The sequence below is a fragment of the Pseudorasbora parva genome, chromosome 4, assembly GCF_024679245.1.
Source record: "Pseudorasbora parva isolate DD20220531a chromosome 4, ASM2467924v1, whole genome shotgun sequence".
Lineage (NCBI taxonomy): Eukaryota > Metazoa > Chordata > Actinopteri > Cypriniformes > Gobionidae > Pseudorasbora > Pseudorasbora parva.
This window is the reverse complement of record NC_090175.1, coordinates 39,730,538-39,758,280: the sequence shown is the minus strand read 5'-3', so window position 1 is coordinate 39,758,280 and position 27,743 is coordinate 39,730,538. Positions and strand designations below refer to the sequence as shown.

Below are 27,743 nucleotides of genomic sequence, written 5' to 3'. Positions count from 1 at the left end.
ACACACACACACACACACACACACACACACACACACACACACACACACACACACACACACACACACACACACACACACACACACACACACACACACACACACACACACACACACACACACACACACACACACACACACAAAGTTACGTGGTTGCCTTAAAATTTTGAGTTCATTGAAATTAAACAGCCACTTTTTATTTTGTGAAGCTCAACAATCTTTTGCTGCACATCAGAACTATATTCTTTGGCTTTACCTAGTGTGAATAATGGCCTTTGTGATTCCTCATATTTAAACTCCTGTGAAACAAGACGTCATGACAATTTCATGTTTCTAATCACCCCAGTGTGCTAAAAAATGTATTTATTAATGGGAATATATTTCAGAGATATTTTACTTATTAAAAAAAAATTCTTGAAAAAATAACCGTGTGAATGTTTTACGAATGAAAAGTGTGTATATAGCACCGTTTATGTTAATATGACTAATAATAAAAATCATAATAATAATTTTTATTATTATTATTGCGAAATAAAAATATTTAACTAAATAAAAAGTGTTACTATAACATTTTCATTATTATAATAATAAAATACAGTATATAGTATACTATAATATAATATTAATAATTATTATAATATAATATAATATAATATAATTAATATAATATTATAATTATTTTATATTAATAATAATATTTAGTAATATAAAGAGTATTTACAAATAAATATAACAATATAATAATAATAATAATAATAATAATAATAATAATAATAATAATAATTTACAGAAAACTTTTTTTTTTTTTTTTAAATAGCTTGGTTACCTGTTAGTATGCAGACAGCCTATGAAAAAAAAAAAAAAAACATTAAAAAGTTTGAAGGATTTATTATAAAAATGCTGTCAATATTAATTTCTATAATTAATTTTAAAGTCTGTGTCTTTAATATGAAATATAAGCCTCTTATGCATCCACCGAGGGGAAAACGCATGTGCATTGAAGAAAAACATATGGATTGTCATATAAATGTATTTCGATTGTATTCGATTGTATTTCGATCGAGTATTCTCTTTACCCAAAAGTTTCATTCATACGAAAAGGTTCCATCTGCGCCACATATTTGGAACTCCTAAAAGGTTCTATATAGAAGTATAGTTGAGTATACTCCAAAGAACCTTTTATGCTACAAAGGTTCTATAATGACAATAATCCTCGATAAATATAAATAATTCTATAAACACTGCAAGAAATGCATTTCTTATTTAGTATTTTTGTTTCTAGTCTAAATATCTACTAATTCTTATATTAAGAAATTTTAATACTATTTTTGCTTGTCTAGTAAATATTTTTAAATGTTTGGACTAGAAACAAGACAAAAATACTAGTAAGTAAGAAAAGCATTTTTTGCAGTGAACCTGTTAGGGGTTCCAAATACATACTGTAGAACCTTTTCTTCTAAGAGTGTGGAAAGCCAGAGGGCGCCCTCGAGCAGTAACTCCACATTGCTAAATGTGATTTCCCTCCTGCCCTGACTTTCCATTCTTTTACATCAACAAAAGGTTACGTTTTTGCGAACTTTTAATGATAGATCAAAAGAATAAACAATGCAGATTTATTTTTACAGCCATCTTTGATCATATTTACCACGGTTGCCAATAATTCTGACCATAACTGTATGCAGGACTTCTCCATTTAAATCTCACCCATTCATTCTTGCATTTATCTGTCTCCACTTTTGTGTGCAGTGCCCACATCTCAAAACCAATCAGCAACCAAGTCACCACATTTTTTCAATAATCCCTTACACTTGAAAGTACATCACAATGTTTAAATACATTTCATCGCAAAGTTAAGATCACTTGACTGGTCAAATACTATTCATTTTATTTTGGTAATCCACCTAATATTAGACAATTTTACGCACTGAATAAATTAGTCACAGCTGACAGGGAAATATCACAATAGCACTGTAAATGAAAATGTTTGCTTTCACGAGTTTGCATATCTGCAGCTAGGCTTCAGTGGTAAATCCACTGACCCATATCAGTCAGCCAACAAAAATAATAATTCCTGGCTGGACGGTGGCGATGCAAATATATGTTGCCATTGATACGGAAGAGAATAGTGTGAAACTCTAATTAAAGAAACAAACTTCTCCATTTTGTTTAGAAGTCATTTTTAATGGGGGTGAATACTGCATTACAAAGCATTTCATTGCTATAACCATTCTTTCACTCAACCATTCATTCAATCATGCATTCATTTTTGCATGCAGCCCACTATTTCCAAGGAATACAATATGTCTATGGCTTACAGCATGCCTTATAAAAGAAAGTGAATGGCAGCTTTTTCGTATTCAGACACATGTACGTGGGTACATTACATTGCTATTAATTTAGTCATATTGATATTTTCTTACATTCAAATTTGTAATTTCTCCCTCCTGTCACCTTTCAACCATTTTCTACAATAATTTGATCATTGTATAAGTGTGTGAGCAGTGTTTTGTGAGGACGGAAAAATTTAGGCGGAGGAACGGCTGAAAAGGAATAACTTAGTGAAAAATAAATCAGTGGAACAAAAAATTATAGTTATTTCACACACAAAAATAATCTAATGATCCAAATAAACTATTTTATTAAACTTTTAAAATATATGCAAAAGTCAATGTAAAGTCTTTTGAATTCATCTGCATTCACTCTGCAAAAACATTTATCCATAGGCTTTGGTATAGTCTTCTAAAAGAACATGTAACATTACTGGCAGCTCAAGTAAAATATTGTTTGTATTTGGTAAACATTTATAACCCAGGTGATTACTGCAGAAATCTTTCATAACATTCTCTATTAGACACAAGGTATGGCAGAGATAAGAGAATATACTGCATGTGCATGACACTGGTGTGAACGGTAGTGTGAAAGCAAGCAAAAGAGAGCAATTATGAGAAAGAGAGCAGAGAATGTTGGAAAATATTTAGGTGCTTTCCTCATGAAGCCGAATAAATTACTAAAAACCATAGCACAAAGAGCGTTATGGTTGAGAGTTACATTCATTACTAAATAAACTCATATCCAACATACAAATACTGTAAAACAAGCTCTTAGTACCCTGTTTAGAATTTTTTTTCTCAGTACATTTGTCATTTTAGGCTTATCCATTCAACACATTTAAATGGCAGGTTCAGTGTCTGTATGTGTAATGTATTAGTTCATGCTTATTACTGGTATGCCAGTGTCGTTGGACACTGCCTCAGTATTAATGTTGTATATCTCAACAGATTCATTTAAACCACATTTGAGTTATTCCGACTGGTGGGTGGGGTGGTGTGGGGGACTACTCAATGTAACTGTCCAAATGTCAAAGGGCAGTGAGAGTGCGAAAGAGCTGGGTGAGGCAGAAGACCGAGGTTGTTAGTGCAGTGCATTGGCGAGCCAGGAGTTTAATACTCAGATCATGGCAAGTCTTCCTTTCGGTAGCACTTCCCACAAGCTCGGCCGCCCGAGCAAAGTCTTGATAAGTTTTTCCAACATTTTCTAGTCCTGTAAGTGCTTGGGCATGGCGCTCCCTGCATCTCTGGCAACTAGAGAAACATGAGCACACAATTGTCAGCTGTACCAGTGAGCGGAAGCTTTCAGACAATGATTGAAGTGTTTCCTCTGGCGTCTGCCCAACCCTGACCACACGCTGGCATCCAGCTAAAAGCCTCCGAGCCTCTGCATGTAATCGTCTTTTGTTCTCTGAAAAGTGAGCCACACAGGTATCCCTGGGGTGCTCGTGGTTCCTATCTTGGTTCTTTATAGCACCAGCAAGAACACTTAAGAGGGTATCCACATCCCTTTGCAAAGAAAGGAATCCTGTTGGTGGTAGGGGATACCGACGAGTCAGCAGTGAAGTCACAATATCTTCATTAGGGTATGTTAGGAAGCAGTTTGGAGCATCCAAGGGAGACAGAAGGGGACTGAGCTCTGTAGATGAAGAAGCAGGCAGTACTAGATGAGGAAATGAGGGCAATGGAGAAGATGGAGAGAAAGATGCAGGGGATGCAGAGAGGGAGGAAGGAGGGACAGATGTCAGCACTGTATTGCCTGTTTCACCCTGGCTTGTTCTGCGGGAAAACTCGTAGACAGTGAGTTCATCATCGAAACTGGCACTGTCAAGAACTCCACTGAAACAGTTGGTATATACTGTCTGGCAGACCTCTAAAGGTGTCTGAGCACTCTCCATTACAGTGTCACAACCCATAGCCAGTACTGAGCTGCAGGTAAGGTCTTGCTTCTTATGTTGATTTGGGCAGGGCAATGATTGTGGCTGGGCTATGGTAGGTATGGACTGGCAGTTTGGGAAAACCCCATAGCTAGAGGTAAAGTTTTGGGGAGTTGTGCTTGAGGGAGGGCAGCTACATTCTTGTAATCCACTAGACGGTACCACCCCCCAAGGTCCATTTAGGTTTTGTGTAGTAACCACTACAGATGAGGGGCTGACTTGGAAAGATTTCTCTGCCTTGGAACACAAGGGTGATATGGATATTACAGAGAACTCTTTAGGTTCACTTTTGGCTTTATGCTTTCCACATGCTTGAGGACTAATATGGCTGACCTCTCTTACCTCCTCAATGACCTCAGTTACTTCTTCCGATACTATGGTAACCACTTTTACTTCTGTTACTTCAGGAGCACCTACATTCAAGGCCACATCCTCAGTTACCTCTTTTGCTACCTCAACTTCATTTCTTTGTAGTTGTGTTTCTGAAAGTCTTCTCATGGGCTTAACATTGCCACTGCCGTTAGAACTGGGAGTTAGCATTTCCTGGGATCGTGATAAGTAGAGGGGAAGGTTCTGGATCTTTCCCCGCAATGTTGAGGCAGAGAGTCGCCCAAGGATGCCAGATGAACAGGGTGTTAGAAGGTACCCCTGGGCTGGTTCATAAGAAGGAATGCCAGAAGGCAGTTCTTGGATGGAAGGGTCACAAGAATTGTCAGTTTCATCAGATTCTGCTCCTTTGACTCGCTGGGAAAATAAGCGTCTTGGTGGGCAATGTGGTGAACCACTGCCAAATGATGCAGACATGCTCTGACTTCTTGTTCTCTCTGTGGGGTCCACTGAGTGTATTCCCATCCCAGATTCTAGATATACCTTATCATCATCTTTGTCTATATTAGGGCTTGTGGTGTATGATATAGTCGGGACATGGAAGTAGTGTAAACTCGATGGGGATATCTGGCCTAGTCTGGGCAGTGAGCTGCTCTTTTGGTTCACTGGTCTGCCCTGGAAAGAATCCTCCATTTGTTTGGCTATATGGTCATCTCTTTGATCAAATAAAACACTGCTATCACACTTTCCACCCGATATATCAAAGAACAAGTGGCCTCCAAACAGTTTCTCAATACCTCCAACTGCACCCTCCTCCTGATCATCTCTGCTATGATTCCTGGTGCTACCTTTATCCTTTAAGTCCATGTGGGAGCGTACTGCTACTATAGTTGGCGATACAGAAGACATTAGCTCAGAGACTGATTTGAACTCCATGGAATCTGGTTCCATCTCTACAATTTGCTGTTTTCGCTGATGTGCTTTGTTTGAATGTCCCACTTGTGCATCAGTGGGATTATGTGGTCCTGTTCCATTGACTTTGGATGGGCTGATTGGTTTGGATTCAAGTTGTGCTGGTTCTCCTTCAGAATCGGTTAGGGATGAGACTGTTGGACATGGACCTTGATCTGAGCATCCGCCATCAAAACATGCCATTCGGCCAGCGCCATGGTTGACTGCTATAGAACCATAGCTTGGGATGCTGTTTCCATGGCTGTTATCTAATTGATCTGGTTCTGGGAATGATACCAAAGATGTGTAATTTGTTTCCATAAATGAGCGACGCTTTTTGGATCTTTTATTGAAATTTGAAAATTCCTCTTGTGTAATAATTTTTCCTTCCTTCTTTTGTTTCTTCTCTAGATCCTCTGCTTCTTGTCTACCGACAAAGATGCCAATCTCCCCCAGGCTTAGTGTGTGTAATATGGTGCTTGACTCTGACTCTGAAATCAGCAAATACACATAGTTAGCAAAACTCTATATCACTATTTCGGGCTTGATTTCTTTTTGAATTGGGTGCAGATAACTACTTTTTCATATGATTAACTAACTTCTACAACATTTGTTACAGCAATAATTTGAGAACATAAAATTAGAGGATTTTCCCTATGTCATACCTCTTGTCATCGAAGTTGAGAAGGGGTCTTCAGTGAATGTGAATCTTTCCTGAGCGTCAAAGAACTCATCATCTGAACTGCTGTCTCCGAACCCTGGTGGAGGTTGAAAAATCGGCACTGTTTCTGTCTGATTCACTTTTCCTCCTTCCCGATCTGGTTGTGTTTCTATAGGACCTGGAGGAGAGAGAGGTTGTGGAAGACTGCGTGCACTGTCAGGGGTAACATTGGAGCAGATATTGTAGTAGTGTCTAGTATCTCCTTGTTCAAAGTTGAACACATAGTCTCCAGCAGCAGGTAGGGTGCTTCTTGGACATTTTGCAGGTGACCCCTTTTCATGTTTTTCATTCTCAGGTCCCAACTCCTCACAGTCCTCCTCTTCACTGGCGGCAGGGGGACTGGGTAGGCATTCAGCAATATTTGAGAGTGCAGCAAAGCAAAAGAATTGGTCAATATCAGACTCACAATGGGAATCGGCATAGCACAGGTCACTTTGGGAATGGGAATCTTTGCTGAGCAGTTGCTGTGGAGACAATGCTGGTGAATAGCGGCTTTCACAGCAGTAAGAGTCTTTCACTGGTAAATGGCATGGGCGCCTGGTAGAGAAGTAGGACATCAGGTCGTCTTCTTCTAGGGCATCTATTGAGTCGCTGGACATGCTGGTCAAGAAATGTGATTCAGTTTGGTATGAATCAGATGCTTCAGATGAGGGGTCATCCACTATGATTATACACTGAGGTTGTTCAAGCTTTTTCTCTGGCTCTTTGTCTTCCTTTTCTGTGCCTACTCTCTCGTCATCTATTTCTAATGTCTTTTCATTATTACCATGTATAGATTCATGGATAGTTTCTTTTTTCTCTTCCATTTCTTTCTTCTCAACCACCTCCTCTTCTTTGCTTCCTTCCTTCTCCACGTCTTCATCTTTTTCATTGTTCCTTTGTGTTTTTTCAGTTTCTTCTGGTAGTTTATCACTGGGTTTAACTGCTGTTTTGTTGCTTTTGGTAGTGCTAGCAACATGATTAAGAAGAGCATCCACATCTGTGTCTGAGTCGTCTGAGTCACTGCCACAGTGTGACACATAACCTACACATAAAGGCAGAAGCAGAGACAAAATTCAGATAAATCGCATTGTAAAAATAATAATAATAATCAACATTTAAAAAAAGTAATAAGGTCACATTGGTGGCCTATTATACCCACTGACTCACTTACCCTACTCTTCTACTTACGATTAGTTCCAGTCATGTTTGTCACTAAACTGTCACCACCATTTCTTTCATAGTAATGACTTGGTTCAAGTAATTTTCTCAATTATGCTCAGTTTAACTGAACTTTTAGGGTATGTTTACACAAGTTTTTGGAAAGGACGAGTCCGTGTAACTGTATTTCATGTCCACACATGCATATTACGTGTTTGCGGGGTGTTTCTTGACAAAGAGACATCGGCAACTACTGACCTAGCATTCATAATACAGCCTTTTTTAGTAATTTTCACGGATCCGTGTGAGCAGGGATTCTTTTGACAACGTTTATTTTTTTAATACACTGTGTCATGTAAAGATACCCTTTTTTTTTGCTTATCTTTGTTTCCCGTTTCCTTTGTTCCCATGTTCCCATTGGTCATTAGTTACCATGGTTATCATAATTGATTTATTAGCACACTTGTTTGTATTTTAGCTTATTTGCCTTGCATATTTAAGCCCCTCAGTTTGTTCAGTTCATTGTCTGGTATTGTTTGTTCATTTAAAACACAGTTTTGTTCTTTGCTCCTTTTTGGATTAATTTAATAAACCAAATTATTATTTTTGAACCATTTCATCCATCTTCATTGGACTAGAACGTGACAGTTATATTCCCCCTTGATTTCATAGACCCTGGTAAGATGCAAACAGCTTTCAATGTTAAAAAGTATGTCTAATATATCACAACTTGCTATTTTTAGAACGTTGTTGTTATGTAAGCAGTGTGGGGTGGAAGTGGAGTTCTGGGAATTTTCCTGAAGCATGAAAGATTTATTTTTTATTATTACAATCACGTATGCAGTCAGAAATTCAATTCCATGTAAACAAGAATTCATACTGTATTGTTGCCAATGAGTGGTCTTTGGTTTGTTGTCTGCATTAGGCTATAATTAGTTTTGATAATGTTAGTATTGATAGTGTTATTTTTGTGGCTCAGTAGAAATGCCTTTAAAAACATCATCTTAGAATTTAGCTTTTTTTTTTTTTTTTTTTTTGCTGAGTGTGGTTTTAAAATTCAGGAAAACAAACAAATAGGTTGCATACCCTCCTCTGCTGATATGCGGTGGCTCTTTGAATTAGCTGACCAAGGAAACACACAGATCTGGGGGTCCACAAGTAGTTTGCAGTATCCGGCCACCAGACACAATAAATCTTTAGCTGCTACTGACTCCATCAGCAATGTTATTGGCTGAAGACAGGAAAAGTGTTACAATGTAAAAAAAGTCAGAGCACTGAGTACAGAGACAGGTTTATACTGAGTGTACACATGTAGATGTTTGTATGTGTGCATGTATATTGTTTACCTTTATATCCTGCAGGTAGATCTTGACCAGACTAACTCTGTCGGATTCGGGTAATAGTTCCACTCTGGTAATGCTGCTGAATTCAGTCAGTTTGGTCATGATGCTCAGTTTATGGTTGATCACCTGACTCACCCCATACTGAGCTCCCACCAACAAACTCACCATTGACTCCCTGTCCTGCAGCTAGTTAAATAGAGAAAGAGCATACAGTATGTGAAACTATGCAATACATGGAATGGACAGCACAGCAGGGAGGAAAACAAAAGAGTTGTGAACAACATTTATATTTAATACAGCTTCATTTTCTCACTCTCACTGGTTTTATTTAGAAGAAGTAAAACAGAAAGGTAACATTTGTATGGAAAGGAATGAAATAATAGCCCACTTCAGGGCTCAACAAAAAGTATCTTCTCATATTTGTAATCTCATACTTTTTTGCCTTGTAAATATAAATATTTGTTTTTCTGTGACCTATTGAATAATGCAGTTATCAATTTGCAAATGTCACTATAGTAAAATCGTGTCCCCGACTAAGGATTTACACATTCAAATCAGTATTGTCGAATCTCTCTATAGTCGACTGATAGTCGAATCATCTGTGTGTGTAAATGGGTTGGGAGGGACACAACACTAGTCAGCAGGAGGGTAAAACTATTTTCACGGCAACAACTTTTAATAAATCGATCAAAACTGCCTGCCAACTGACAGATGAACTGACGATGGCTTTCTTATTAAGGTTTAAATAAAAGGTAATGTGGTGGATAAACATACGTAAAAAGTTTTCTCATAACAAGTTTAAAGCCGCAAGAACATCACACAAATATACTCACCTAAAGGATTATTAGGAACACCTGTTCAATTTCTCATTAATGCAATTATCTAATCAACCAATCACATGGCAGTTGCTTCAATGCATTTAGGGGTGTGGTCCTGGTCAAGACAATCTCCTGAACTCCAAACTGAATGTCAGAATGGGAACGAAAGGTGATTTAAGCAATTTTGAGCGTGGCATGGTTGTTGGTGCCAGATGGGTCGGTCTGAGTACTTCACAATCTGCTCAGTTACTGGGATTTTCACGCACAACCATTTCTAGAGTTTACAAAGAATGGTGTGAAAATGGAAAAACATCCAGAATGCGGCAGTCCTGTGGGCTAAAATGCCTTGTTGATGCTAGAGGTCAGAGGAAAATGGGCCGAATGATTCCAGCTGATAGAAGAGCAACTTTGACTGAAATAACCACTGGTTACAACCAAGGTATGCAGCAAAGCATTTGTGAAGCCACAACACACAAAACCTTGAGGTTGATGGGCTATAACAGCAGAAGACCCCACCGGGTACCACTTATCTCCACTACAAATAGGTAAAAGAGGCTACAATTTGCACAAGCTCACCAAAATTGGACAGTTGAAGACTGGAAAAATGTTGCCTGGTCTGATGAGTCTCAATTTCTGTTGAGACATTTAGATGGTAGAGTCAGAATTTGGCGTAAACAGAATGAGAACATGGATCCATCATGCCTTGTTACCACTGTGCAGGCTGGTGGTGGTGTAATGGTGTGGGGGATGTTTTCTTGGCACACTTTAGGCCCCTTAGTGGCAATTGGGCATCGTTTAAATGCCATGGCCTACCTAAGCATTGTTTCTGACCATGTCCATTCCTTTATGACCACCATGTACCCATCCTCTGAAGGCTACAGCCGGATAATGGACCATGTCACAAAGCTTGAATCGTTTCAAATTGGAAATGAACATAAACTTGAACATGACAATGAGTTCACTGTACTAAAATGGCCCCAAAAGTCACCAGATCTCAACCAAATAGAGCATCTTTGGGATGTGGTGGAACGGGAGCTTCGTCCCCTTTATGTGCATCCCACAAATCTCAATCAACTGCAAGATGCTATCCTATTAATATGGGCCAACATTTCTAAAGAATGCTTTTAGCACCTTTCTGAAGGCAGTTCTGAAGGCAAAATGGGGTCAAACACAGTATTAGTATGGTGTTCCTAATAATCCTTTAGGTGAGTGTATATAAAAGAACATTTTGATAAATAACACTGAGTGCGTTTACATGCACGTTCTTAAGCCAATTATGCCTAAAGGGGGCCGCACACCGGACGAGAAGCTCAGCACCACGTCTCAGTTTCTCTCACCGGACACGCACATTATATGCGAAATGCCGCCGCCGGTGTGCATACACATTTATTGAAAACAATGGCACGAAGCTCAGCGTCCTTAAGGGGGTCAAACACCGGACGTGAGGCTCAGCGCCGCACCACGTCTTTAAATTATTGAGAACCCCCATATTGCCAAAATGGTATGATCCTCGTTTCAGAACACCCGCGAAGATTCCACTGTGATATCGATGGTCGAATCCGGCTCCCCATATAGATGCATCGAATCTTAGACTATTCGGAGTCACCCCTAATATCTACATTTACATTTATATATAAAACATTTATGTAAAATTGCAAAACTCATTTGAAAAAAAAGAAATTTAAATAAATAGATTTCGTTGTGTTATTTGAAGTATCAGTTAGAATAGGTTGATATACATTATGGCATTAGTTTGTGGCATTGTTTGTTTAATTTGAATGTTTAGTGAAAATTAAGGATATATATATTTTTTTCATGTGTATACAGCTGCTTGAGTCAAATGAAAAGAAAACAAAATACACAACCATTCAAGATTTTTTCCCCTTTATCTAGCAATTGGCAGTAATTACAGATAAAATTACACGCACTCTTTAAAGCAACAATTGAAACCTACTAATTCACAGGCTTGTCATGTTGCTGAAATAATGTTCTAGTAAACCTTATTTAGCATTACATATCAATAGAATAATTACTTGAATACTGTATCATTAGTTACCGCTATATTATCTTTCTAGCTATTTATTACTTATAGAAATAGTGCAACGTCATATAGTTGCATTACATGTATTGCAAAATACGTAATGTTTTGAGGACCAAGTTTGTAGTCAAAGTATGGGCAGGCCATAGTCAATGTAAATCATATTGTTGATGTTTCGTCCGTACCAGTGATTGTGCCATAACTGTTTATCCGCCGTCATTAGTGGCCCTGCGTGTTGACGGCAGGCTCTGTTGTGATGGGGAGGAGCTGTGGAGGGAGGGATGTAGCAGCAGAGAGCAAGGGGTGTGACCTGCTTGTTAAATTTTTTTAGGCTAAAGCCCCATTCGCACGGGACTAGTATTATCTAGGGACCTCTGGTGATTTGTAATAATTGTGGAGGTTGTCTGTGATCTTAATCCCGTGCGAATCGGCCATGTCTGTAATTTGTAAAGTAAAAATTCCCCCGCAAATTACCTACCATATATCGCCAAAAACCGAGGTCCTGTGATAATAGTAGTCCCATGCGAATCAACATCTCTGTGATTTGGCCAGGATTAGGTGGATCGTATATCATTTTTGCAAGCTTTTTTTCTTCCTGTGAGCATTTCTAACTTTATCTTTCACAAAGAATAAAGTCTGCATTCATAATGCGCACCGTTATGAATTCCTTTATGAATTCCTTCGTGTCCTGGATGTAAATTCCTGGCAATTTACATCCAGGGCACGAAGCTCCCGTTCCACCACATCCCAAAGATGCTCTATTTGGTTGATTATACTTTCACTTTAGAATGAGTATCAATTTGGGATTAATCTGATTGAATGGTTTGTTTAATATTATCACCAATACTGTTCTTAATGAAAAACAGTTCAATGTACACTGTCAGAAAAAAAGGTACATTTCTGTCACTGGGGCGGTACCCTAAGGTACAAAACCGAAACAGTACTAATATGTACCTTTAGGGTTCTACTATGTACCTTTAAGGTACTCATTTGCACTCTTAAAGTACTGATATGTACCTTTTAAGGTACTAATATGTACCTTTTAGAGGTGGGTAAGGTACAAAGATGTACCTTTTCACTTTTGTACCTTAGGGTACCGCCCCAGCGACAGCACTGTACCTTTTTTTCTGAGAGTGTACAATGACAAGCTTGTTTAAATAGGCGCTTTACATTTAGTTTTGAATCTTCCGCCGTATATTGTCAACTTTTCACTCGTGATGAATGAAATCTGACTCCTGCCGCTGGTCTGTGCTCAGTTCATGGCGTCTGTTTGCTAAATGAACAAAATTATATTTATTTATTAGGCTACTGTAAAATAATCAAAACTATATCGATGCCTATTTATAATTTCATACAGCTATATAAATTCGAGTCAGTAAATTCGAGTAAAATCACAGGCTTGCGAAAGTGCCACGCAAAACTCAGATGTGGGGGAGTCATTTCTAAATCACAGAGGTCCCTAGATAATACTAATCCCGTGCGAATAGTGCTTATGTCAGTGTTTTCTAAAAACTCCCTACTGCAGCTTTAAATTGTTACAAATGATTCTATTTCTCAAAAATGCTGTTCTTTTGGACCTTTTGAATTCATCAAATGTAACATTTGAGTCATTTAAATGTATGATAGTTTCCAAAAAAAATTAAGTAGCGCAACTATTTTCAACTGTAATTTTAGTAAGAAATATTTTGTGAGCACCAAATCATATTAGAACAATGCCAGAAACATCATGAAACACTAAAAACAAAAACAAAACAAATAACAAGACATAATTCTGCTTTGCTATCATAGGAATACATTTTATTTTAAAATTATATTGACATAGAATTTTGTTGTTGTTGGATCAAGTAAATTCAGCCTTTATGAGAATAAGAGCCTTTTTTTAAAACACAAAATCTTACTAACCCCAAACCTTTAACTGTAAATTTGTTTTTGTGTTTATTTGTGGCGTGGGCAGTGAATCTAAACTGCTGGTCAGACTAGTTGAAAATTGTATGAATGAAGAGAGAATGTGTGATATAGGTCTCTCTGACTCGTGTTGATGTGTGAATGGTAGCAATGTGGATGAAAGATGTAAAGATGTGTAAATGCAGGTGGGGTACATTTTACTGGCAATTTTTTTTACTGCAGTTTAATGGATTTCATGTCTGAAAGTGGCTATTAAGACTCAGAATGCATCGCTTACCATCATTGTGGCACTAAAAGCCTTCCCTCCATAGGACTTGAGTTCAGACATCTCATTCAAGTAGTTCAGTCTAGCATGATTCACTGAGATCACCTATGAAAACACCCCACACATGGGAAGTAATATAAATACACATTGTACTGTACTTTACTAACAAATAATACCAAAAGAAACCATGTTTTGTGCAACAAATAAAAAACATGATAAATTATTCAGTAACATGTCATCTGTCAAAATACTATTTAAAACCATCACTGTATGGCACACAGTACTTTTTGTATACATGATTTAAATCCACACAATGCTCAGGACAAAACAAAATTACAGTATAACACACCTTTTGTTTTGGCTCCTGAGATAGAATCTTTTTCATGTGGTAACTGATGGCTTTCTTCAAGTCCTTCTCTCTCATGTTTCGCAGTAAGGTGTGGGACACAAAGCTTTCAATACCCCACTCCTTCCTTTAGACAGAAATAGTACAGACAGAAGATAATAGTGTGACACTTTAGGGTTGTACAAAAACTGTGAGGCTAATAATGAATTATTGAATCTACTGAAAAAAACTAATTTCATCAAAGCCTAAAACCTATTTTACTGCTAAGGTATCAAGAATCAGAGGTTGGTATCGTATCGTAAAAAAATAATTAGTAATTGATTTCACCCGGCAACTCAGGCTGGAAACCTGGACATGAATTTCTACAGCTTCTGTTACACTTTTGCAGGAACCAGTCACAGACTGGCTTATCCACCTGGCGATATTGGTGGGTTTAACATGATGATGGATAGAGAAGCGATGTGTCATTGCCCGTTGATCAATGCCTCTTGTAGTCTGATTGGTGGAAGGACTATCTATCCAATTGCATACAGAGTCATTTAATTTATGGCGTTTTATCACGCCTCTTGTGCAGTAGAAAATACAGAACAGACTCCCCAGACCAATGTTCAATCTTTAAATTTAAATATTTATTATTATCATCACAATGGTTGTGAAAACATGATTGGAGACATTTTTGTTTAATATATTTCTTTACTAGAATTAAATTTTGATCAACTTGATGCAGCTTTGCTAAATAGTATTTATTTAAGAACAAATCTTACTGACCCAAATCATTTAAATTGTAGTGTACTTGCTAAGTAGGACAACTATAAAATGCAACAACAAGCTTTCGTGTATTAAAATAGCATGAACACCTATGTGTTATTTATTGTGTATGTACTCACATCATGGCCTTTAGAGGTGTTTTAAGAGATTGTCCACTGCTGGATAGTTTTTCTTGTACATTTAGAGCAGCCAGTCTGAGAGCTGTATTACATTTCATCTCCACTGCAAACCTTTCCTGCAATACATCACTCACGCTCTACACACACACACACACACACACACACACACACACACACACACACACACACACACACACACACACACACACACACACACACACACACACACACACACACACACACACACACACACACACACACACACACACACACACACACACGCTTAATGATAATAACAAATAGAATAAGAATTCAGATACCTAAATCGTGTCATAACATAGACTACTTTTGTTTTAATATAAAGCAAGTTGTAATGACTAACTTATTTATTAATTGATTATCCAATTTTTGAGGCTTTGTTACAATTAGCTAACAATTTAGTGCATACTGGTCTCCAAAATAAGTATGCCAACAAAAATAAATCACAAACAAAATGTGTTACATTACAATTTTACATTAAAAACAATCCAACATATATCTATGCCGATATTATTTTAAAACGCCTGTATATAGCGGACACAAACACACCTGTAAGTATAGATACTCAAAGGCCACAGGATCTTCTTTGAGCATGCTCTTAAAGTCTCTTGGTAGAAAACAGACACGAAACAGACACCTGTAGTCGTGAGTCTCCTTCTTGTCAACCACCTGTCACATGTGAACAGAGTATTAGATATACTGTATACTGTATGTGAGCCACCATTACTTAACCATTAATTAAACTCTTTAAAAGAACATTTTATTCCCAAAATGTAAATTACGTTTTTATTTACACACCCTCATTTTGTTTTAAACCTGCTGTATAACATTGTTTTGCTGAGGAACACAAAAGGTGATATGAAGGAAATACTATTTTCAATGCAAGAAAAGGACTATAAAAAAGCACTGTGGAAGTATCATAAAAATGGGCCATATGAAGATTCCTGGAGTCTGACGACAAAAAAGAAAATCATAATCACTGAAAATTTTGACTGCTTTTTTGACTTTTAGCCCACATCCTTATTCACTCTTATTACATGGTGGTAAATGGTCAGTATAGTCTTTAAAAAATAGTTTGTTGTATTCCAGAGAAGAAAGTGAGTCCCACAGGTTTGTAAATACATGATGAATAAATTATAATTTATTGATATGTATATTTGCTATTGATGTGTCTTTTATGATGTTTGTGCATGTACCTTTTGAATAATCTCTTCCTCGTGTAGTAGATAAAGTTTGCTGATGCTGTATTGTTGTTCAAGTACCAGAGAGAAGTGTTCGATCCGGGTGATTGACAATTTTTCCTTCAGAGTCATCACTATGTCCTGGTGGAGAAAACATTAGATAAGATGATTATTTAAGCATGTGAATTATATAGAGGGCATCAATACACAACCTATCAATAACACCTTCCTTACAGTATATGGCACTGTATATGTACAATAATACACAATAATAAATAAGTATTTGAACACCCTGCTTTTTACAAGTTCTCCCACTTGGAAATCATGGAGGGGATCATCGTGGATCATCGTAGGCGCATGTCCACTGTGAGAGACATAATCTAAAAAAAAAACATCCAGAAATCACAATATATGATTTTTAAACTATTTATTTGTATGATACAGCTGCAAATAAGTATTTGAACACCTGTCTATCAGCTAGAATAAGACCTTCAAATACCCCTTTTCCACCAGAATGAATCCAACACATTCGCGCAGTTCGCAGACAGTGATTACAAACGAGCAGCAGCTATTAGCTCCATTAGCTGATATTTAAAAAATTGCGATCTCAAGTTTGTGTTCATCTTGTTGATTTTGCCCCCAGCCTGACGTAATCGGTTCTTACTTCTACCCCAGCAATGTTTTGGTGCTACTTAAGAACCACTTTTCCTGGCTCGGAGCTGGTGATTTGGGTGTGGAAACACAAAGAACCAATTTGAAACTATGCTCTGGCTCTGAACTAGCACCAGCACTGCCTTGGTGGAAAAGGGGTAACAGACCTGTTAGTTTGCCTTTAAAATGTCCACCTCCACTCCATTTATTATCCTTAATTAGATGCACCTGTTTGAGGTCATTACCTGCACAAAGACACCTGTCCACCCCATACAATCAGTAAGAATCCAACTACTAACATGGCCAAGACCAAAGAGCTGTCCAAAGACACTAGATACAAAATTGTACACCTCCACAAGGCTGGAAAGGGCTACGGACAAATTGCCAAGCAGCTTGGTGAAAAAAGGTCCACTGTTGGAGCAATCATTAGAAAATGGAAGAAGCTAAACATGACTGTCAATCTCCCTCGGACTTGGGCTCCATGCAAGATCTCACCTCATGGAGTCTCAATTATCCTAAGAAAGGTGAGAAATCAGCCCAGAACTACACGGGAGGAGCTGGTCAATGACCTGAAAAGAGCTGGGACCACAGTTTCCAAGGTTACTGTTGGTAATACACTAAGACGCCATTGTTTGAAATTATGCATGGCACGGAAGGTTCCCCTGCTTAAACCAGCACATGTCCAGACCTGTCTTAAGTTTACCAATGACCATTTGGATGATCCAGAGGAGATATGGGAGAAAGTATTGTGGTCAGATGAGACCGAAATAGAACTTGTTGGTCATTATTTCACTTAATGTGTTTGGAGGAAGAAGAAAGATGAGTACCATCCCAAGAACACCATCCCTACTGTGAAGCATGGGGGTGGTAGCATCATGCTTTGGGGGTGTTTTTCTGCACATGGGACAGGGCGACTGCCCTATATTAAGGAGAGGATGACCATTGCCATGTATTGCGAGATTTTGGGGAACAACCTCCTTCCCTCAGTTAGAGCATTGAAGATGGGTTGAGGCTGGGTCTTCCAACATGACAATGGAAGCACAAAGCCAGGATAACCAAGGAGTGGCTCTGTAAGAAGCATATCAAAGTTCTGGCGTGGCCTAGCCAGTCTCCCGACCTAAACCCAATAGAGAATCTTTGGAGGCAGCTCAAACTCTGTGTTTCTTAGCGACAGGCTAGAAACCTGACTGATCTAGAGAAGATCTGTGTGAAGGAGTGGGCCAAAATCCTTCCTGCAATGTGTGCAAACCTGGTGAATAACTACAGGAAACGTTTGACCTCTGTAACTGCAAACAAAGGCTACTGTACCAAATATTAACATCATTTTCTCAGGTGTTAAAATACTTATTTGCAGCTGTATCATACAAATAAATAGTTAAAGGTCCAGTGGCATGGATTTTTTAAAATTATTTTATAATGTTTCCTGAGGTATAATTATATTGTTATTCTGGTTTTTACATCGAAAAAATGTCATAATTTAGAAACAAAAGGCATTTTTTCTATACTGATATTAGCCCTCTGGCTGAAATGCTCTGTTTCAAGAGGCGTGTCTGCTTTGAGTCTTCAGTGTAAACACCCACTGTTGTGATTGGCTGACATCTTTGCATTTGAAATGAGATTACGTGCGGAGGGGGCGTGGTTTAGTGAGGCGCATCAGCTGCAGCACTCACTGCCAGTCGAGAGAAAGTCAGAGAGCTGGGGAAAGATTGCTGAGGAAGTGTTATTGTACCTAGTTGTTGAGAGCGCAAGTTTATTTTGTTTGTATCTGAGAGCTCTGAATAAACACGAGTGAACTTTCCAACGTTATTTCTCTCACAAAAGAGTTGAATAACTACGCTCTGTAGTTTAATAATTTAAATAATAGATTTGTTTCATGCTACAAACAGAAATGATGTGAAGTTGATGGTTTTAGTCACTGGCTTGATTCACTGATGCATCAAGATGGCCAGCGGCGGGACTGAGTATTAAACAATTTAGAAAGAAAGTCTGTGTGAACTTGAATAATTAGCTACACATCAGAACTCACTGATCCCAGATCAGGCATTAATGAACACTGTTACTCACTGTTTGTGGCGGTGTTGTCGAATCCTAGTAAAGCCTTTGCTGACATTGCGACTGATTAACTGAGTCCATTATCTACTGATTCTCTGGGTGGGCAAAGCAGAAAAAGGGGAGGAAACCTTTCCTGGTATGACGTCATAACAGGAGAATTCAAGATCAGCTTGTCTGAGCTCTCATTTTCTCAAAGGCAGAGAAAGGCATCTAGAAATTGAGCGTAAGCGTCAGTTCTGGCAGGCTAGGTAGTCAAGACGCTGCTAACGCTATTTGGTCTCATCAGCTGGTTCTGCTCAGCTGAGATGCATCAGCAGATTTGCATCAGTGTATCAGCTGTTCAAACTCCCCTCGCTGCTAATGGCCATGATATAACAGCACGCATCTTCAAACAGATTCAGTTCGCTCCTAAACTGCTTTTGCTAGCTCTTTGCTGCCCACCACCTCCCCAGCTCCTCCATGTCGTGTATAACGTGGCATTTTACTTTGTCATTGTTGCTGCTCTGTTCATAGGGGGAATAGTTCAGCTCTCACAGCCCTAATCTGTGCTAGCGTTCCCTAATGCTGCTGCTGATGACCTTTTATGAGCACCATGAAATAGCAGAGTCAGAGGACTCCCTGAACATAGCCATACCACTAAAACATTCATTCAGAATTATCAACTTGAATTGCAATTAATTAAAAAATTCCTAAATCATTTTTATTTGTTCTTGACTTAATAGACCTGACAGAACTCGGTTTACACTGATCAACATTTCTAGCCACTTGGGGACAATATTCAGGCTAGGGGAATTCATAATAATGTTGAAAAACCTCCTAAAATAATAATTTAATTCCATGGAACCTTTAAAAAATCATACATTGTGATTTCTGGATTATTTTTTATTTTTTAGATTATGTCTCTCACAGTGGACCTGCACCTACGATGACAATTTCAGACCCCTCCATGATTTCTAAGTGGGAGAACTTACAAAATAGCAGGGTGTTCAAATACTTATTTTCCTCACTGTATATGACCATATTATCATACAGTGATGGTATTTGATGGTAATTTTTTGGCTCTTAGATATATATATACAGTGATTACCACAATCATGTACAGTTTGTTTGCAAATTGAAATATTATTAGAATTCAAATAACTATTTTCTATTTTAATACATTTTAACATGTAATTTATTCCTGTGATGGCAAAGCAGCCATTCCTTCAGTCTTCAGTGTCACATGATCATTCAGAAATCTTAATTTAGTGCTCAGGTAACATTTCTTATAATAACAGTTCAAAATGGCTGTGCTGCTTAACATTTTTGTGGAAACCGTGATAACAAACTAAAATTCAGGATTGTTTGATAAATACAAAATTCATACATACCCCAGTAAAAAAAAAGGCAAACAAAAAGTCTGTAGTATCATTATAAATGTCTTTACTGTCAATTTTGATCAATGCATGGATACTTGCTGAATCAAATTATAAATGTAATCTTACTGAACATTTTAAAAGTAGTGTATATAGAACTTCCAATAACTCCCTATACTGCGAATGGAGCATGTATGATTTTAAATTATCTTAGGATGCCAATACACATCATAAAAAAGCAACATAATGCTGACTGAAAAATTACCCATCACCTGACAACACACTATATAGTGAATATGGCTAAAGTACCTTAACTGTGGTTTTAGATTCAAATTTAAAAGCCTTCGTTTGGCCATTCTCCAGATAGACCTTCAGAACATTGGGCAGGAACAGCAGAGAGTTACCCTGGGGGTCAAAGGTCAATATGTATTATATTAGCAATGGTAAAAGAACTGCCTATTTCAACAAAGTGTTCAAACAATTCAAGCCTTATTATCACAATAAAAAAAGATTAAGCACTCAAAAGTCAGCATAGAAAAAAGATAAACAGTTTTATCACTGCTTTAGTCATGTGGTGTGCTTGATAATGGTTTAATTAAAAAACATCTTGGGTCGAGGGAAATTAATAGACTCAAGGCACTTCACTTAAATAAACAGTTCTCTCAAATATAATGACAGAATTTGTACTTTTTGGTGAACTATGCTCTATCATAAATCATAATTGCAGCTATACTATACACCATGTCAGCACAGTTACACAAAGATTATGATTAATGGTTAATTGAATAATTAATTGACTACTGAAAGGTTTTTACCAAGACTGGGTAGACTGCCAAACCTCTCCCTCTCAATGGCTCTCTATTCTACATCTTTTTTTCATATTCTCTCTCTCATTTTCTTTACCACTTATTAATTTTATCTCCTTTTTATAAACTAGCGCTTGTGAATAACAGCATGAATGAACAGAATGTGTCAAACCTGTGAGTGACCATTGACCACCACCTCCTCTGCAAACCTCACTTTAACAGGGTTTGACTTCAGCTTGGCTCTCTTCTCTGGAGTTATGAAGGATGACTTTGGCCCCTATTGCATAGTTATCATGACAATCAGCACAATTATGGACATGTTTGACAGTGACATTTTCTTAAAAACAAAAAAAAAACATTCATTGTGGAATTGCACTGGCATTCACATTGACTGTGATATTTACCTGTCACTTACATTTACATTTATGCATTTGGCAGATGCTTCTATCCAAAGTGACTTAAATTGCATTCAAGGTACACATTTTACATTATTGTCAATTCTATTAGAAAAATGTTTTGATTTCCAAACATTATTTAAACATCCTGAGACCAAACCATGTGTATTTCCTCTTTATGACCCTTAAAAAAAGGTACTGTGATGGTACGATGCTACAGGAATGGTATCAGTAAGGAAAATCATAGGACTTTATATATCGTGGTACTGAATCATTACTATATTCAAAGAATTTAGTGGAATTATTATAGTACATATAATGGAAAATCATTATACTTTTTGTTTTACTTGAGTGTCCTAATTGAATTGAACAAAATAAATAAGGGGCTTTCTAAAAATTTAGCCATTTATACAGGGAGTGCAGAATTATTAGGCAAATGAGTATTTTGACCACATCATCCTCGTTATGCATGTTGTCTTACTCCAAGCTCTATAGGCTGGAAAGCCTACTACCAATTAAGCATATTAGGTGATGTGCATCTCTGTAATGAGAAGGGGTGTGGTCTAATGACATCAACACCCTATATCAGGTGTGCATAATTATTAGGCAACTTCCTTTCCTTTGGCAAAATGGGTCAAAAGAAGGACTTGACAGGCTCAGAAAAGTCAAAAATAGTGAGATATATTGCAGAGGGATGCAGCAGTCTTAAAATAGCCAAGCTTCTGAAGCGTGATCATCGCACAATCAAGCGTTTCATTCAAAATGGTCAACAGGGTCGCAAGAAGCGTGTGGAAAAACCAATGCGCAAAATAACTGCCCGTAAACTGAGAAAAGTCAAGCGTGCAGCTGCCAAGATGCCACTTGCCACCAGTTTGGCCATATTTCAGAGCTGCAACATCACTGGAGTGCCCAAAAGCACAAGGTGTGCAATACTCAGAGACTTGGCCAAGGTAAGAAAGGCAGAAAGTTGACCACCACTGAACAAGACACACAAGTTGAAACGTCAAGACTGGGCCAAGAAATATCTCAAGACTGATTTTTCTAAGGTTTTATGGACTGATGAAATGAGAGTGAGTCTTGATGGGCCAGATGGATGGGCCCGTGGCTGGATTGGTAAAGGGTAGAGAGCTCCAGTCCAACTCAGACGCCAGCAAGGTGGAGGTGGAGTACTGGTTTGGGCTGGTATCATCAAAGATGAGCTTGTGGGGCCTGTTCGGGTTGAGGATGGAGTCAAGCTCAACTCCCAGTCCTACTGCCTGTTTCTGGAAGACACCTTCTTCAAGCAGTGGTACAGGAAGAAGTCTGCATCCTTCAAGAAAAACATGATTTTCATGCAGGACAATGCTCCATCACACGCGTCCAAGTACTCCACAGCGTGGCTGGCAAGAAAGGGTATAAAAGAAGAAAATCTAATGATATGGCCTCCTTGTTCACCTGATCTGAACCCCATTGAGAACCTGTGGTCCATCATCAAATGTGCGATTTACAATGAGGGAAAACAGTGCACCTCTCTGAACAGTGTCTGGGAGGCTGTGGTTGCTGCTGCACGCAATGTTGATGGTGAACAGATCAAAACACTGACAGAATCCATGGATGGCAGGCTTTTGAGTGTCCTTGCAAAGAAAGGTGGCTATATTGGTCACTGATTTGTTTTTGTTTGGTTTTTGAATGTCAGAAATGTATATTTGTGAATGTTGAGATGTTATATTGGTTTCACTGGTAAAAATAAATAATTGAAATGGGTATAAATTTGTTTTTGTTAAGTTGCCTAATAATTATGCACAGTAATAGTCACCTGCACACACAGATATCCCCCTAAAATAGCTAAAACTAAAACTTCCAAAAATATTCAGCTTTGATATTAATGAGTTTTTGTGTTCATTGAGAACATGGTTGTTGTTCAATAATAAAATTAATCCTCAAAAATACAACTTGCCTAATAAGTCTGCACTCCCTGTAAGGCATGCTTTTAAAATGAAATAATTAGCTTATTTGTCATTGTACTACAGCCTATAGGAAATATTAATTTGCATCAAGTTAATTCAAATGTTTAAATTAAACCCAAATTAATTTGTATAGCATCTTTCAGTATACATATTACTCCAAAGCAGCTTTACAGAAAATATACCATACAACTAGTGTGCAAGCTAAAAATAGGAGCTCAAATTCAATTGGGGTACCCTTATAGGCTGCCATCTGTGCAATAAGTCCATTCGCAAAATTTCCTCACTACTAAATATTCTATGGTCGACTGTTAGTGGTATTAAAACAAAGTGGAAGCAATTGAGAACAACAGCAACTCAGCCATGAAGTGGTAGGCCATGTAAAATAATAGAGCAGGGTCAGTAGACTAATGGGAATAATTTAATACAAATTAATGGAAAAAATCTATTAAAATTTAAGTCGGTGATTCTGATAATGATTAGTGCAGCAGAGAAGTAATGTTATGTATTTTGATGCTTTGTATTTAATGGGTTTAGTGGAAACTGAAAGCATAATCAAATTAGATAAAATATTTAATAAATAAACACTTAAGAAGTTGTGAAAAACTTTGATTATGACAATAGTTATCTCTTAAAAAAAACAAAACTTTTAGACATTTCCGCCTGCTTCAGCTCCTGTCGTAATCAGAAGTAAACAGTGGGTGGGTGAGAGGGTCTCTAACTATATGCACACTTACCACAGTATTTCTCAGGACAGTCAGTATTATGGTGTTCTGACATTCTCTATAAATAATTGAAAAAAAGCACAGAATTAGTGGTACAGATAGCTAGAGTCACCAGATGTTCCCATTGTTCCAAGTATCCATTTTAAGTTGGGCACATGAAAATGATCTAAATATTTGGTAAAACTGGACATCTGGGAGCCGAGATATAGCTGATTTTGTAGTTTTACATAGATTTACATGCCACATACCTGATTATGTCAGCAGCTTGCTCAGTAGAAAGATCATCAACAGCAATATTGTTTATTTTGAAAAGTTGGTCACCAGGGACAAGCTTTCCATCAGCAGGGCCTCCTATAAAACAGACAAACATACCATGTTTACAATATTTATCAGGGAACCTGTCTTAATTATGCTGTTTGAGAAGGACTGTTTGAGAAAGAATGTTTATGTCATCCTATTTGGCTGTGGGGTAACCAGATGGCTTCAGCCATTCCAAGAGTAAGGTTTCCTGTAGACATTGCTCCATGTGCCAAATTAGTCAGCCAACATGTTGCATGCAGGCAAATAGCAGCTGGGTCACATTTCAGTTTTTTAAAATGCTTTTTTAAAGATTTTTTTTTTACACATTACAATACTTTTTCATGTGTTATCATTAGTTAATCCAATAATGGAAATTCTGTCATCATATTCATCTTCATATTGTTTTAAACCTGTATGTCTTTCTTTTTGTCGAACACAAAAAGGATATTTTAAAGAATGTTGGTAACTAAACAGTTTCGTTTTTTTATTGACTTCCATTGTATAGACAAAAAATACAATGAAAGTCAATGGGAACCAAATCGTTTGGTTATAAACATTCTTTAAACTATAATATTTTGTATTCAGCTGAAGAAAGAAATGCATACAGGTTTGGAATGACATGAGGGTATGATGACAGAATATTCATATTTGGGTGGACTGTCCCTTTAACTTAGCCTGAATAGCCAGACCCACATCAAGATGTTTGGTCTAGGGAACTCACCATAGACAGGGCTCAATCTGAGGGGCGGGATAAACGGTTGTCTTTCAGACTCCCTCTGCACGCGATAGGATAGCACTACACCAACCAGAGCAACGAAGGTGAAACAGAGCTTGTTGATAGATTAAACATTCGCCGTATCCGGTCAGCAAAACCCCGAACACATCTCCCCTTTTTAAGAATGACTTCAGTGCCGTTCTTTGTTCTTTTCTCAGAGAAAAGCTTAACTCCATGTCTTCCAGAATCGCGGTCAAAGCTGATTCGAAAGACCGCCGCCGTTCGCCAGTTTCTGTGCTTACTAGAAGCACGCAAACGCAACTCGGCCGTCGTCATTATGGCCCCGCCCGCCGACTCTATACACGATATGATTGGCCCGGCAAGAGTTAGGGGAATACAGCTCAGAAGGGTATTGAGAGTTCCTAGACGACACTTGAGGGCAGATTAAATTTGCTGCATCTAGATTTCTAGGCTACCTTTAACTAACATAAACTTACAATAAGTAATATATTTTATAGCATTTATTAACCTTTGTTAATGTGACTTTTTGGCTTGCTCAGTTGGGGACACTACATTTTAAACTATATTACTGATCTGCCTGAGACTATAAGATAATTGATATTAGCTCATCACGTTTTTCCCAGAACGGCTGTAAAGCCGAATCAAATTCTGTTGCATTATTTCCCTGCTTAACACTGTGAAACTGCTTTAAAACAATTGGCATTGTCAAATGCAATATATAAATAAAGGTAACTTAACTTTGTATAAAAAGTCTGTTATTTCATAGTACATTAATGTTAACAGATATAATTTTTTATCAAACAAAATTATATTAGTAAATGTTTAGATTAACACTAGCTAAGATTAATAAATGCTGTAGAAGTATTGTTCATTGTTAGTTTATGTTAAATGAAAACTTCTTTTAGAAAAAAAAAAAAAAGTCTTACCAACTTTATATAATATATAAGAGATAATATGCATTTGCACTAATATATTTGTCTGCAAAATGCTCCACATAACTACCATTAAAATTATATTTTTGATATATACCGAAAGATTTATTGTGATTGGACTCACATTATGCTTTTTGCAGTAATGGAACCTTGTTTTGTAGCTAATGCACTATAACTGTTTTATTGATTTTCATGAAGGGCTTGTGTGCTGTATAATCAAAATGTAACTTAAAAATGTAAATCTCAGCCAGGCTTTGTCTCCACAGTTCAGCCTGTTTAGAGTGCTGCCTCAAACATCCTCCATCGAATAATACAACAGACCAAGGCTACATTGCAGTACATGACCTGGACTGCAATTCTCAAAAGCATTGTAAGCCAAAGAATTAAAGTACCATTGGCACCAATGGTCTTTACGATCAACTAAGCTCACAATGATTTTGAGAATTGCAGTCCAGGACATCTACTTCTTACTATGATGATATCTTCAGTTCATGGGCATTTTCCTGCCAGCAAGCTAATCTAGAAATTTTAATTTAAGATTTTTCCTAAATAAAATCTAATAGATTTAAACTTTTCAAAAAGGATAATCTCCTTTCAGAATTGTTGCCAATGGTCCCCGGCCTGTTACCCCTGTGAGTGTTATTCATGGCATCTAATGGATGCTAAGTCTCACTGTTGAGCTCTAGAGGTAACCAAGGTCACCATTGATAAGATCTAGTGCTTAGCTACAGTGTGTTAATTCCATGTGAGGGGAAGTGGATGCCAAGAAGGCTTATAGCAGTGCAGAGGTTAAAACCCATAACATAATTTAAAAGAATGAATATATAAGAAATGTATAAGAATTGTGAAAGACCCTTACTATTTGACCTGATGAACATTTTAGGGATTATTGTGTGTGTAATGTACCTTCTGTCACGTCCAACACCTCGGGTGGAGTGCTTGTTGAGACAGTGAAGCCATGGGAGTTAAGGGCAGGGTCAAGTGGAATTTTAACAGTGACTCTAATTGGGCAGCTCTTCTGATCCTGGGAACCATTGTCAGCAACTTGCCCATCTTCTAGAACACGTTCTCTATGTACAAACAGAGAAAGAAAATGGTGATGCGATTCAAACGCACACACACACACACACACACACACACACACACACACACACACACACACACACACACACACACACACACACACACACACACACACACACACACACACACACACACACACACACACACACACACACACACACACACACACACACACACACACACACACACACACACACACACACACACACACACGCATGTCGTGTTTCCATGTTTTATGGGGACTTTCCATAGGCGTAATGGATTTCATACTGTACAAACTATACATCCTATCCCCCTACACTGCCCCTGCCCCTAAACCTTTATTTGTGATTTATAAAAACCGTGATTTATAAAATGTTTTCCTCATGGGGACCTAAAAATGTCCCCACAAGGACAAGGATTTCGGATATTGCCATCTTTGTGGGGACATTTTGTCCCCATAACGTAGGGATTACCAGGCCACACACACACACACACACACACACACACACACACACACACACACACACACACACACACACACACACACACACACACACACAC

The 27,743-nt window shown here is 37.8% G+C and overlaps 1 protein-coding gene across 2 annotated transcripts in view; it reads right to left on the bottom strand.

Moving 5' to 3' along the window:
• Positions 1–2,171: 2,171 nt before the first annotated feature.
• Positions 2,172–27,743, bottom strand: part of LOC137073354 (FERM and PDZ domain-containing protein 1) — a 45,056-nt gene continuing 19,484 nt past the window's right edge. For both annotated transcript variants that reach the window (XM_067441738.1, XM_067441739.1), the window contains exons 4-17: positions 27,024–27,187; positions 24,398–24,500; positions 24,162–24,207; positions 21,259–21,363; positions 20,590–20,685; positions 16,238–16,363; positions 15,591–15,710; positions 15,003–15,139; positions 14,119–14,242; positions 13,782–13,874; positions 8,747–8,929; positions 8,487–8,631; positions 6,205–7,284; positions 2,172–6,030 (exon numbers count right to left, since the gene is read on the bottom strand). In XM_067441738.1, coding sequence (XP_067297839.1) covers positions 3,356–6,030; positions 6,205–7,284; positions 8,487–8,631; positions 8,747–8,929; positions 13,782–13,874; positions 14,119–14,242; positions 15,003–15,139; positions 15,591–15,710; positions 16,238–16,363; positions 20,590–20,685; positions 21,259–21,363; positions 24,162–24,207; positions 24,398–24,500; positions 27,024–27,187 — 5,197 coding nt within the window. In that variant the 3' untranslated portion in view covers positions 2,172–3,355. The remainder of the gene's footprint in view (positions 6,031–6,204; positions 7,285–8,486; positions 8,632–8,746; positions 8,930–13,781; positions 13,875–14,118; positions 14,243–15,002; positions 15,140–15,590; positions 15,711–16,237; positions 16,364–20,589; positions 20,686–21,258; positions 21,364–24,161; positions 24,208–24,397; positions 24,501–27,023; positions 27,188–27,743) is intronic.